Genomic DNA, 14042 nt, shown 5'->3' with positions numbered 1-14042 from the left:
TGACGAAAATCATTCGTCAACTAAATTAACACTGCTTCCTCGTTATTCAGTCAAAATACTGTTCAGATTTAAGGTTCCCTACTAGGCAACATTTTAAGGCATCTAAGAATTCGAACAGCCTTCTTCTCGGGGGCGTGCGTAGGATGACGTAAAATGCTGTCTATGTAGAGAGCTCACTAGGTTTTCGAACACACCCCATATATACATATACACGAGTACAGTACAATTAAATCATTTTTCTGAATATATCCCAGCTTTAAAAGCTGGGGTCAGAGCACAGGGTCAGTCATTGTGTGGCGCCCCTGGAGGAGAGAGGGTTAGGGGCCTTGCTCAAGGACCCAACAGTGGCTGCATAGCAGAGCCTGAATTTGAACTGACTGATAGCCCAAAGCTCCACCCACTAGGCTACCACTGTCTCTAAAGAAGTGGTTTATTTGTGGTGAAAACATGGTCTGACCTTGATCTTACCTAACTGACATATAATTGTATATTATAAAAATGATGGTGGGTCGCACCGTCACCCAACAGTAAGAGTGCTGTGTGGAGTTTTCTCTGGGAGCTCTGGTTTCTTCCCACAGTCCAAAGACATGCAAGTTAGGTGAATTGGAGATACTAAATTGCCTGTAATGATGTTTGACACATAAATCATGTGTAACCTGTCCTGTCATGAATGTAACCAAAGTATAAATACATAAAAGCAAACAAAGGGGCAAACAGGGGTTAATGAACTCCAGAGCAAATGAACAATAGGTGTGAAAACGTCCTAAAAGCGCCTGCACTGATTTTCGTTTCATTAAGTTTGGGTGTTGCACAAACACCATATCGTTCTGCATGAATCTGTTTTATTTTAACCATTTATGACATTAATTTAAAATATCATGATCCATCTTAGCAAAAGTGATGATCTAACATGTTTAACCTGGAGTTGCCCGACTTACCAAGCAGCATGTTTCTTTTAAGGTTTTATTTTGTGCTGTGCAGTTCTCCTGGTTTGATTTAAGTTTATTTTTTGTGTGTATGTTGTTTTTACTGCATCAAAGATGAGACCAAGTGTTGTTTGTTCTGTACTTAAGAGTAATTTACGTGGGCACAAATGTACTGCTTCCTTCTCTACTTTTGACATATGATCATTAAACCAATGTATAGAATAGCATAGAATAGAATAGAATAGCATAGAATAGAATAGAATAGAATAGAATAGAATAGAACGGCTTTATTTGTCATATATACATATACAGACGTACAGTACAATGAAATTCTTTCTTCACATATCCCAGCTTGTTTGAAATCTGGGGTCAGAGTGCAGGGTCAGCCATCATACTGCGCCCCTGGAGCAGAGAGCCTGAAGGGCCTTGCTCAAGGGCCCAACAGTGACTGCATGGCAGAGCATGGATTTGAACTCTCAACCTTTCAGTTAATATGAAAGATGTGTTTAATTTGCTGTATGTTCAAGCTACAGTACAAAGATTAAGTATTGTGGAAACACTGATTTGAATTAAAATAACATTACATTAATTAAAAAGTCTGCTAATTGAAGATATGGAATGCCTTTGGTAGGACTGGCTGGTACACAGGCAATAAAACAACATTTTAACACTGGGACTAAAACAACATAGCTCATTCACTTGGATTCTCAAGGACATAAGGCCATGTTTCCTTTTTTGGAACTGACAGGCAGACATCCCATACATACTTTACTTGAACAGACATTGGCATAGAGGTTACAGTTCTATTACTGGGACAGACCTGTGGCACAGTGGCTCAGTGGGTAGCACTGTCGCCTCACAGCAAGACGGTCTTGGGTTTGATTCCCAGGGGGAGCGGTCCAGGTCCTTTCTGTGTAGACTTCTCCCCATGTCCGTGTGGGTTTCCTCTGGGAGCTCCGGTTTCCTCACACAGTACAAAGACATGCAAGTGAGGTGAATTGGAGATACAAAATTGTCCATGACTGTATTTGACATTAAAGACTTGAACTGATGAATCTTGTGTAACGTACCTGTCATTAATGTAACCAAGGTGTGTAAAACATGATGTCAAAATCCTAATGTAATAATAATAATGCTCTGTTTTTAAATTTCACTTGATGCTGCTGTTGTTAATCAATGCAGCAGAAAATATTGAATATCATTACTTATAATGCCATTGATTTGGAAAAAATAAATCAATCTGAGTGAGCATTAGATATAAAAAAGATTTTTGTTAATTATTGAATGTAAAATTACTCCTAATAAACTTAAGCCATTGCTACATTTTACGTTTCTCCTTTACATCATTTCCATGTATTTCTCTAACCCCACCCTAACATTTGCCTGATTGGCTGAGATGCAGAAAGCACGGAATGCCCTAAAACTCTAAATATTGTGACTTTGCATGCATGTCTGAGTTTAACAACAGTGTCTCGACTCCCAGTCTTACTCTGCCTTTGTGTGTGTAGGTCTTTGAGCCAGGGAAGTGCCAATGCAGCCGTGTTGGATGTTACCCAGACCGGTGGGCATAAGAAGAGGGTGAGAAGAAGTTCCTTCCTTAATGCCAAGAAATTGTATGAGGATGCACAAATGGCCCGGAAGGTGAAGCAGTACCTTTCTAACCTCACTCTGGAGACCAATGAGGAGAGCCTGCAGCTGCTGTCTATACAGTGTGAACCGTCTGTTAACACACGTGAGTTGTACTGAGACCACAAACAGTAACCAACTAGATACTATTGTGTACCTCACAACCTTCAGGCCACACACATCCAGTACGAAAGCATTATAAATTGCATGTTTACCCTTATTAACTTTGTGACCGCTTATTTTGACCCTGTATTTCCTACACAGTGCCCAAGGGTTCAGGGGACAAAAAAAGACCGGACACGTCACCTGTGGTGGCACGAGCCGCTATCCATCAGCGTCAACAGCTCCAGAAATCCAACCAGGCCCTGCAGGTGCCAAGTGTTGCCCTCTATCCGTCTCGCAAGAAGGTGCCTGTTAAAGACCTACCGCCATTTGGTAAGACTAAACATACTGCCAAGTAAATCACTACACAACATTATCTATAATATTTATTCCTGTTTAAATTAAATAGTTATGTATCATCATTAAAAGTGAAACAGATACAGATACAAGTCAAAGAGTGTCGGCTTTCACAGCGGCAAAGATGGAGAGAATTATATCTTAATTCCCATGGTTTTAAAATGTAAAAGTTTTGGTGTCCACATACTTTTGGCCATATAGTGTATTTTATCTTGTTTTTTCCCCCTCCATTTGTCATCTGTCTGATTATGTTTGAATGAATGTAACCTGTGCCCACTGTGCAGGCACAAATTCTCCAGGGTCCCTGAAGAAAATACTGTCTCTGTCAGAGGAAGCGAGTGAGAGACACAGGAAGCAGGCTGAAGATGCTGTATCCAGTGCATCTTCTCAGCTCTCATCCCCTCCTTCATCACCCCGAAGCTCTCCAAAGAAAGGTAAGACAAAGACACACCACATACCTTTAGTTGCGTAGGATCCAAGTTGAGGATACAGATGGGTTTACAGTTTTTCTGTCACTTTGGTGCATTTCTCACATCACTATTAACATCTGAACAACAGTAAGTGCATTTCTCAAAACAATTAGTACAAACTGCAAAACCTAGTTGATAACCTGCAAAAGTGTGTCACTTGCTCAAAATGAATAGTTCATTCCTCAAAAGCAAGTATTCATGTCAATGAAAGTGTCAGTGGCATCAAAATAAAAAATCCTGACACCATTGTTTATGGACAAGATAGTCAAATGGCTTTGTCATGTTTTCATTATGACAGTTCACTCTGTAAGTGTTTTCCAATGCAAAAAAGTCAGATCATGGTGACACTACCTGAAAATGCTCAAGACAGCACTATACACTATTAGCACACCCATTTAAAATCTACAGTTAAGTTACACATTACTGTATTTAGTGAGGTAAATGAGACACTCAATACGTATGTTTCACATTTTTACTGCATATGCTCTTTGCAATTCTAATTTGTTCATGTGCCAAAGCAAAGTACAAACGTATTTACAACAAACATAAGAAACACCCTTTGGGTAGAGCTGTGCACAACTTTTGACAACTAGTTCAACATCTTTGTATGTAATGATTCAAGCAATGAAATGAGGACTATTAGTTTCACAGGGAATGACTATTCAGCATTCATAAGTATAGTTCATTTTGACTGACATGACATAAGCAAATGATAATGTCATAAAACACCAGTGAATTGTATGGAAGCAATTGATGCATGTCCAAAAGCATTTGCAGTTTGTTGGAAGGAATGAGAAACTGCTACTATGATGTGCACAAATGACTAAATCTTGTGGAGGTTGAACTAACAGTAATGAGAATTTTAATTCTGATCAGAGAAATTCACCAAAGCAATTGAGAAAAACTGTAATACCAAGAACTGTGGCATTGTCTCCCTCTGGTTGCAGGCTGGTAACATACAAGCGTTTACAGACAGTACTGTACATCATCTCACACACGTCCAGCAACCTCTGGTGTTCGCACTGCATACTGCCTATTGGTACATTCTGCCATCTATTGGCAAAAGAAACACTTGCACATACCCGCCCATTTGCTAGAATATTTCTTTTAGTGGCAGAAAACAGGAGGTTTAACCAGAGACTGGTCACTAGTTAAACTATGAAAATATATTACCACTGTTAATACAGGCAAAACACTTTTTTTCAATTGTTTTGTGCAGGTCTGGTACGAACAGGTGATAACCTCTCCGACTCTGGTCACAGTGAGATCTCGTCTCGCTCCAGTCTGGTCAGCACTTCCTCTCTAGACATGGGGCACGACGAGCGGCGTCTCCGATATGGTCATGCGGTCAGCGAGGGACATGCTGGGGGTCATGGAGTTCACCGGCTAGAGCGCAGGGCCACGGCTGACCCGGACCAGTACAGTTTAGGGTCAGTAGATGTAAAAGATGTTTAGTTGATATCACTTTTGCCCATGATGTAATGTGATGATAATTATTATAATAAAAAAATTTTCTCAACCGCCCTGTCCTGGTCAGGATTGCGGTGGGTCCAGTTACCGTGAAACACTGGGCACAAAGCAGTGTCTGCACAAACCCTCAACTTCTTCCAGACATAGCCAATCATGTCTGTGTAGATGCCTAGCCAGCTAATGGCACAGCTAAGATTCTAACCCGGATCTCAGCGGTGGTGGGCTAGCATATTAGAACACTGCGCCACCAGTTTAACCCATCATAAAACACTGGGAGCATGGAATTAAGACTCTGAACATGGAGCCAATCTATTACAGAGCTTTAGCCATACAAACCTCAGACATAGCCAATCATGTCTGTATTGATAGATGATAGTACAGCTGAGATTTAAACCCGGATCTCAGCGATGATGACCATGTATAACTAATGTAATAAACAATGTATGTAATGTAATAAAACCTCTTTGTATGTTCTTCTCTTTAGCTCGTACTCCTCAGTGCAGGATTGGCGTGGCTTGTATGCAGGCACTGTTGTGACCTCCTCACCCAGTTCCGAGGAGCTGAGTCAGGACCACGGTGACCGCGTCTCTCTGGATGCGGCAGACTCCGGCCGAGGCAGCTGGACGTCCTGCTCCAGCGGCTCACACGACAGCATCCAGGCCATGCAGCAGGGTCGGAGCTGGGAGGCAGCACTGGCAGAGGGAGGGCTGTGGACCGCACGGGGCAGCTGGGCATCAACCTCGTCATGTTCTTCCTCATCGGCGGCCTGCTGGGGGGACGAGTCGGAGGGGGACACGGGCACCATAAAGCGCAGAGGAGGGAAAGATGTGGGTGCTGACCCTGACACCTGCAGTATTACCTCTACAGGATCAGAGGAGTCTAAACAGCAGAGCCGTCGGCCCTCACCCATCACCGCTGGTACTGGCAAGAGCACCGTGGGTAAGAACGTTTTCTGTGTTTTGTAGTCTTGCTGTTTTTTTAAATTATTATTATTATAACAGATGAACACCATTATGTATCATATATACATATACAGGTGTACAGTACAATGAAATCTTTTTCTGCATGTCCCAGCTTGTTAGGAAGCCGGGGTCAGAGGTCAGGGTCAGCAATTGTACGGCGTCCCTCGAGCAGAGAGGGTTAAGGGCCTTGCTCTAGGGGCCCAACAGTGGCTGTTTGGCAGAGCTGGGATTCAAACTCTCAACCTTTCAGTTGATAGCCCAAAGCCCTACCCACTATAGGCTACCACGGTCCGCCATTAAGGCTTTTTATTGGAGTTCCAATCTGTAAATGGCTCTGTTCCAAATAAGTTATTTCCCAATTCATTTTCAGCAGCTGCTTTAATGTGGTCAGGGTCGCAAGATGCCTGGGGTATCAGCTAAGTGTCTGCTTTCTTGTTTTGGGCAAGGGCATCTTCAAGTACCTAATAGAAAAGTCTGCCACCTGATCATCTGATGCACATGTACCATGTACCTACACTATTAGTGTCACTGTGGCTCGCTGGGTAGCACTGTCGCCTCACAGCAAGAAGGTCCTGGGTTTTATTCCCGGGTGGAGCGGTCCAGATCCGTTCTGTGTGGAATTTGCATGTTTCCCCCATGTCTGTGTGGGTTTCCTCCAGGTTCTCCAGTTTCCTCTCACAGTCCAAAGACATGCAAGTGAGGTGAATTGGAGATACAAAATTGTCCATGACTGTGTTTGACATTAAACTTGACATTGAACTGACGAATCTTGTGTAACCAGTAATTACTTGTCCTGTCATGAATGTAACCAGTGTGTAAAACATGACGTTAAAATCCTAATTAATAAATAGTAAATAAATATTATGCAATTTCCTGTGAAATTCAAAATTTAAGGTGTGTGTTTAGCGATTTAACATTTTTCATACCCGTAGCATATGAAATATGCAGCGGTCTTAGCAGTCAAGTTAGTGTAAGAGATTTTTCTATTGTGTAGTGTGCTGTTTACATATTGAGTTCATTTTGTCTCTTTGGGGATTCCATAATCAATGGAAAAGTGTGCTTCTCTACATACGTGATCATCTCTGTGTAGTCTGTGCTCTAAAGAACAGGCCAGTAAAGTATTATGCTTCAGATAATTTGTCTATGTACAGTTTATTATCTCAGCAAACTATCTATCTATCCATCTATCTATCTAAATTCTAAAGACACTCTGTTACACTAGCAATCGGTTAGTCAAAGGCACTTTTCTTTAAAAATTAATCTGTGATTTTTGAAAATGAGGTCCGTGAAATTAAGCACAATTTCCCTTGAATTTAGTAGGGCCCTAGCAATAACAAATGAGATACAGCCAGTAGTTGCATACATGAGGCAAGGTACAGGACCGTTGTTCACTTGTTATGGCCTGTATACCTGCCACTCATCTCTCGTTTCTCCCCTCAGCTCGTAAAGACGGTCGGTACCGCGATCCCCCTCCGACTCCGCCCGGCTACACAGCTCTGTCCATCTCAGAGGTCACAGAGGGAAGCACACATGCCACCAGGAAGCCTCCGGACTACACCACAGCACTTCAGCGCTCCCGCCTCATCACACACTCGCCCAAACCAGAAACAGAATGCGAGGGAGAGGAGGACGAAGAGGAGGAAGAAGAGGAGGGTGAGTGTTTATCTCCCAAAATCAGAGCTCAGAGGAGGAGAAGCCCACACACAGCAGTGCCCCCCAGACCATGAGTAACAAAAATCCAGCCCCGCAGGCAGGTAAAATCCAACCAAACTTAAGCTCTCACTAACACTCACACTCACTCACTCACTCACTCACTCATCCACCCACTTACCAGCTCCTCACTCACCCACCCACTCACCCACAAACCTGTGCTGCATGTTAAGGAAGTATACCTTCCTTATCCCACCCACCATTACTAGCCACCAGTCACCAAGCAGTATAACTCCAAAGCATGTGTTGCCACGGAAATGATCTGTCTTGCCACTTTGGTAACATCCCTCATCACCCTACTCTGTGTGTGTGTGTTTTCTATGTTTTTTTTAGTTTTCATGTACATTTTTGTGTACTTATATATGTGTATTAGTGCTGAGCGGTATGACTGTACATTCGGTATACCGTCTATGATTCCTCATACTTTATGGATTTTTAAAAATACTGCTATCTGTAGGCTTCAATAGGCAACAGATCATATAATGTTATTTGCCACTAAAAGCGCTATGGAGCGATGTGTAGATTAGATACAGCTCACGAGTTAGCCGGGAAGTGTAAGCATGACAGTGCTAACAGATGAGAAAGGCCTCCTCGATATAGTGGAAACAAATTAACAAAACAGATGGAGGATAAAGAGAGGAAGACCACATATGCACAAGAAGAACCTGCCCAGGACATGAGGCGTGTTGACAGTTTAGAACAGACTAAAACGCTATATACTGTATGGTTGAGCCACGGCTGTTGCAAACAATGACTTTACGAACGCAGTAATAATCCACATGTGCAAGGACACGATTCCTCTATATACAGTCGAGAAAGAAGCTTTCAGAGCAATAATTAAAACAGTGGATTCCAGGTGTGTCTTACAGGGCGAAAATACTTCAGGTCAGTCGCAATTTCAACGTTATACGTGATCTGGAAGCGTAGATATATGAAGTTGTCCACTCTTCTACAACAGACCTGTGAACAGACCGGTCAAGTTGTACAGTGGCGTTTGCAAACTGCATTTAATTTGGTAAAGGGAGGGCTAAAGGTAAACGTTTTATATTATATGTACTTATGACAGTAAAATAAGTCCCAGTCATACAAAAAAAAACATACCATGTTATATCGTGAAACCGTCAGATTCTTAAAAAATACTGTGATACTTTACTTTTAACTTTTTTGGCATTTAGCAGACGCCTTTATCCAAAGCGACTTACATTACAGTTACAGTATACAGTCTGCGCAATTGAGGGTTAAGGGCCTTGCTCAAGGGCCCAACAGCAGCAACCTGGCAGTAGTGGGGCTTGAACCAGCGACCTTCTGATTACTAGTCAAGTACCTTAACCACTACGGCTTGCCCTGTACAAATACAAATTTTTGGTCATACCGCCCAGCCCTAATGTGTATGTATATTTGTGTTATTATGTACATTTATGTGTTTTTTAATTTATTGTGTGTGTGAGTTTGTTTTAGTAGGATTGCTGCCGAAAATTTTGAAATCCCTATGGTTCCATCACATGCATGCCACTTAAGACTGCATGTAGGGGTCTGTCTGAAAATCTAGCGAGCTGTCTTGCTGCATACTGCCTACCTAGGCAGCTGCCTAAGTAGAGAGGATTCTATGTAATAAGACATCGACTTATTAGGCAGATTATTTAGATGCACTACTTAGACAGCGATTGCTTTACCACAGTTTTTGCTTACTAAGCTAACACAGTTAGCCTCAGGGCATTCAAACCAATGGGCTGAGGAGACACAACTCGCTAGCATGCCAGCTAACATCTCCCTCTGTGTACCGAAAACGGTTAAATTGTCACTGACTAGCCCGAATTTGCAAATAAATGACACTTGTACACCTTTATACAAATTGAAATAATAATACAATAATAATTTATTTACATTTAAAAAGAACTCTGTTCGTTGCTGCGCATTCGTCCGCCATATTTGTAATTTTTTGTAAGAAAAGTTGTGCCGCACTGAATGCTGGGATTGCCTTCACCGCTAAGGAAGCATGGGATGCTCCCTCATTATAGCTTCCAAATATGGCACCTTAGTAGGCAGCATTTTAAGGTATCTAAGAATTTAGACAGCCTTCTACTCAAGAGCATGCACAGGATGATATACAGTGTATCACAAAAGTGAGTACACCCCTCACATTTCTGCAAATATTTCATTATATCTTTTCATGGGACAACACTATAGACATGAAACTTGGATATAACTTAGAGTAGTCAGTGTACAACTTGTATAGCAGTGTAGATTTACTGTCTTCTGAAAATAACTCAACACACAGCCATTAATGTCTAAATGGCTGGCAACATAAGTGAGTACACCCCACAGTGAACATGTCCAAATTGTGCCCAAAGTGTCAATATTTTGTGTGACCACCATTATTATCCAGCACTGCCTTAACCCTCCTGGGCATGGAATTCACCAGAGCTGCACAGGTTGCTACTGGAATCCTCTTCCACTCCTCCATGATGACATCACGGAGCTGGTGGATGTTAGACACCTTGAACTCCTCCACCTTCCACTTGAGGATGCGCCACAGGTGCTCAATTGGGTTTAGTCCATCACCTTTACCTTCAGCTTCCTCAGCAAGGCAGTTGTCATCTTGGAGGTTGTGTTTGGGGTCGTTATCCTGTTGGAAAACTGCCATGAGGCCCAGTTTTCGAAGGGAGGGGATCATGCTCTGTTTCAGAATGTCACAGTACATGTTGGAATTCATGTTTCCCTCAATGAACTGCAGCTCCCCAGTGCCAGCAACACTCATGCAGCCCAAGACCATGATGCTAACACCACCATGCTTGACTGTAGGCAAGATACAGTCGTCTTGGTACTTCTCACCAGGGCGCCACCACACATGCTGGACACCATCTGAGCCAAACAAGTTTATCTTGGTCTCGTCAGACCACAGGGCATTCCAGTAATCCATGTTCTTGGACTGCTTGTCTTCAGCAAACTGTTTGCTGGCTTTCTTGTGCGTCAGCTTCCTTCTGGGATGACGACCATGCAGACCGAGTTGATGCAGTGTGCGGCGTATGGTCTGAGCACTGACAGGCTGACCTCCCACGTCTTCAACCTCTGCAGCAATGCTGGCAGCACTCATGTGTCTATTTTTTAAAGCCAACCTCTGGATATGACGCCTAACACGTGGACTCAACTTCTTTGGTCGACCCTGGCGAAGTATGTTCCGAGTGGAACCTGTCCTGGAAAACCGCTGTATGACCTTGGCCACCATGCTGTAGCTCAGTTTCAGGGTGTTAGCAATCTTCTTATAGCCCAGGCCATCTTTGTGGAGAGCAACAATTCTATTTCTCACATCCTCAGAGAGTTCTTTGCCATGAGGTGCCATGTTGAATATCCAGTGGCCAGTATGAGAGAATTGTACCCAAAACACCAAATTTAACAGCCCTGCTCCCCATTTACACCTGGGACCTTGACACATGACACCAGGGAGGGACAACGACACATTTGGGCACAATTTGGACATGTTCACTGTGGGGTGTACTCACTTATGTTGCCAGCTATTTAGACATTAATGGCTGTGTGCTGAGTTATTTTCAGAAGACAGTAAATCTACACTGCTATACAAGTTGTACACTGACTACTCTAAGTTATATCCAAGTTTCATGTCTATAGTGTTGTCCCATGAAAAGATATAATGAAATATTTGCAGAAATGTGAGGGGTGTACTAACTTTTGTGATACACTGTAAAATGTAGACAGCTCTAGGTTTTCAGACAGACACATAAACTGTTATTTTTAACTATATGCTTAATTAAAATTACAAAAGCTGAATGTTTATTTTCTTTCTGCCCGCAGGAGATGAGCAGGTCTCGGCTGTGTGATCTGACGACTCTCTCTGCGACTGGGCTTTCGCTGCAGCGGCTGATGTCCTGTCAGGCCGTCATTAGCAGACAGCCAGCCAGAGCAACCAATCATCACCTTGATGCCACTGCCTGTCTCTCTCCTGATTGGTGGATTCATCTCCCTTCTCTGCCTTAAAGCATCATGAAGGGTTTTCTCACCCTGCATGCTTAAATACTGTGAAGAAAGGAAGAGAACGTTCAGAACGTCTAAAGAATTAGCAGGCACTTTGGAAAACAGATTATTTAGCTTCAAGTAGGAAAAAGAACTGAGACTGATGAACACAAAGCGGTGCGACATTCAGACAGACCAAACTGCCATCGAAAGTTACTGACACACCGCCTTCCTTCCTCAACCTTTCACAATCATTTTACCCAGAAGCACTTTTTAAATCAGTTTTACAAAACAAGAACAAAATGCACAATGTCGTCTTCTCACTTTTGCAGTATTATTGAGCATTTAGTACATTAACTGGAGATGGAACTGGAGTTAGAAACACAATGGGAGAAGCTGGTGCAGCTCTGCCTTTGGGTGCATCATCAGACCCTTCACTATCTACAGAGCACCTCAGTTTACGTCATTGGGTGCTATGCAAATGGCAATATTCACTGGTTGGTTTTGTGTGAGGTTAGGAACACAGCCTTAATGCTGAGGGAATAAGGCAGGGCTAAACTGAGGGCTAATTATACTTAAGCGTCTATTAAATAACCATCAGTCACCCAGTCACCGTAAAACATCCCAAATCTGCGAAGCATCCAGTCACCCTTAAAACATCCTAAATGCCACTAACCCATGAAACATGCAAAATCAAACACCAAACATCCAGAGTCACTGAGCCCATGCTAAAGAGTGCTGAATCATCCTGTAACATCCTGACTCTTGCATGAATTGTCCTGAATTATCCAGAAAACCTGATAAATCATTCAGAACATTCTGAAACATGTCTTTCTCCCAATTTTGACCCAATTGCATTATGCTCTCGGACATGTGAGCAGTAGCCGACTGCATCTTTTCACCTGCACGAGGCGAGTTCATATGCCGATCAGCCTTGTGCACTGAGAGACACAACCCTGATCGGCGTTATTCCTCTACTCTGTGCAGACGCCATCGATCAGCCAGCAGAGGTCGTAATTGCATCAGTTATGAGGTCCCTATCCAGCTCTCTACCTGGATGAACAACAGCCGGATGGCAGAGCTGAGATTCAATACGATGTATACGAAATCCCAGCTCTGGTGTGCTAGCGTATTTTACCACTGCGCCACCTGAGCGGCCCCGAAACATGTTTTAATCATCATTACACATCTGGAAAATCCATACATTAGACTGAAACAGTCTGAATTTTTCCAAAACATCCACAATATTCCATAATATGAGCTGCTTGGATGATCACAGAAACTCGACATAGGAAGCTGTGTTTTTGTTGGCTGCACTAAACCACAGGCATTGCGTTTAATATACCTGTATTTGTTCTCACCATTCCTCTTTATGGGGAGAGAAGCATTAACACTGATCTCAACAAGCGCTTAATTCAAAATTTGTTAGGTTTGTGACTGTGAACCCCTAGAAAAATGAATGCTTGTCATTTTTAATGCATTTTCTTCTCAGAATAAACAATACAGCATAATGTGATTTGCCTTGCCTAAAAGTAAATTAAAATGGTTAAAACTATGATATGATCAAATTAAGTCTATAATTAAACATTAATATTAAATATCATTTTTTTTTTCTATTTTATTTATACATTTTCTCCCATTTTCTCCCAATTTAGCGTAGTCAATTTGTGTTCTGTTGCTGGGGATCTCTGATTGCAGTCGAGGTGGGTATATTGCTGCTCACGCCTCCTCCGACCCACGTGCAGCCTTTGGCGGAACCCTTTTTCACCCATGCACTCTACACAGGCGCCTCTCTATCTGGTAATCAGGGTCCTTACACATAGTCCGGTCATTCCACCCTAGCAAAACCGTGTCTGCTGCAGGCACTGCCAATTGTGAACTGAGGAGTTCAGAATCTCGGCGCTGGTGTGCTAGTGGAATATCCCACTGCGCCACCTGAGCGCAAATATCAGTTTAGTTAATGTGATTCACAGAAACTCAACATGGGAAGCTGTTTTTTGTTGGCTGCACCAAACCACAGGCATAATTAGTCCTAAAATTAAAATGACCACAACTATGATATGATCAAATTAAATCTATATCGAAACATTAATATTAAATATCAGTTTAGCTAATGTGATTAAATATCAGTTAATGTGAATATTTATGTTTAAAGATTGTAATGTATTATATTTGATTGATAGAAATACTGCCTTTAATTTCTAAAACTAGATTAGTTTTTCATTTAAAAAGTGGACAATTATATATTCAGATCTAATTGGCATAATTGGCTTTTTTTGTCAGTATGAGTAACAAAGTGGGGGAAAAGTCTTTGGGATGAATTAAATGTAAGAGATGTCTAACCTTTTAATAAAACAAATCAATTTCATAATTATTTGGACATAAAAAACTTTTTATCAAATAATTACTTAAATAAATGTTACAGATTTGCTTCTTTTGAGACCAAGGAT

At 42.1% G+C, this 14042-nt stretch overlaps 1 protein-coding gene across 7 annotated transcripts in view; it reads left to right on the top strand.

The window, feature by feature from the left end:
• Window positions 1-13691, top strand: part of rapgef2b (Rap guanine nucleotide exchange factor 2b) — a 189654-nt gene extending 175963 nt beyond the window's left edge. For 4 of the 7 annotated variants that reach the window (XM_063000656.1, XM_063000658.1, XM_063000655.1 and 1 more), the window contains 7 exons: window positions 2435-2658; window positions 2817-2987; window positions 3296-3445; window positions 4701-4911; window positions 5436-5890; window positions 7354-7667; window positions 11434-11481. In XM_063000656.1, the coding sequence (XP_062856726.1) occupies window positions 2435-2658; window positions 2817-2987; window positions 3296-3445; window positions 4701-4911; window positions 5436-5890; window positions 7354-7640 (1498 nt within the window). In that variant the 3' untranslated portion in view covers window positions 7641-7667; window positions 11434-11481. Of the gene's footprint in view, window positions 1-2434; window positions 2659-2816; window positions 2988-3295; window positions 3446-4700; window positions 4912-5435; window positions 5891-7353; window positions 7668-11433; window positions 13151-13247 lie in introns of those variants that run through there. The other 3 variants (XM_063000661.1, XM_063000660.1, XM_063000659.1) reach the window with 3 other exon arrangements.
• Window positions 13692-14042: the final 351 nt, after the last annotated feature.

The sequence above is a fragment of the Trichomycterus rosablanca genome, chromosome 8 (assembly GCF_030014385.1).
Source record: "Trichomycterus rosablanca isolate fTriRos1 chromosome 8, fTriRos1.hap1, whole genome shotgun sequence".
Taxonomy (NCBI): domain Eukaryota; kingdom Metazoa; phylum Chordata; class Actinopteri; order Siluriformes; family Trichomycteridae; genus Trichomycterus; species Trichomycterus rosablanca.
Note: the sequence above shows the minus strand (reverse complement) of the source record. Positions and strands in the feature narration are given on the sequence as shown.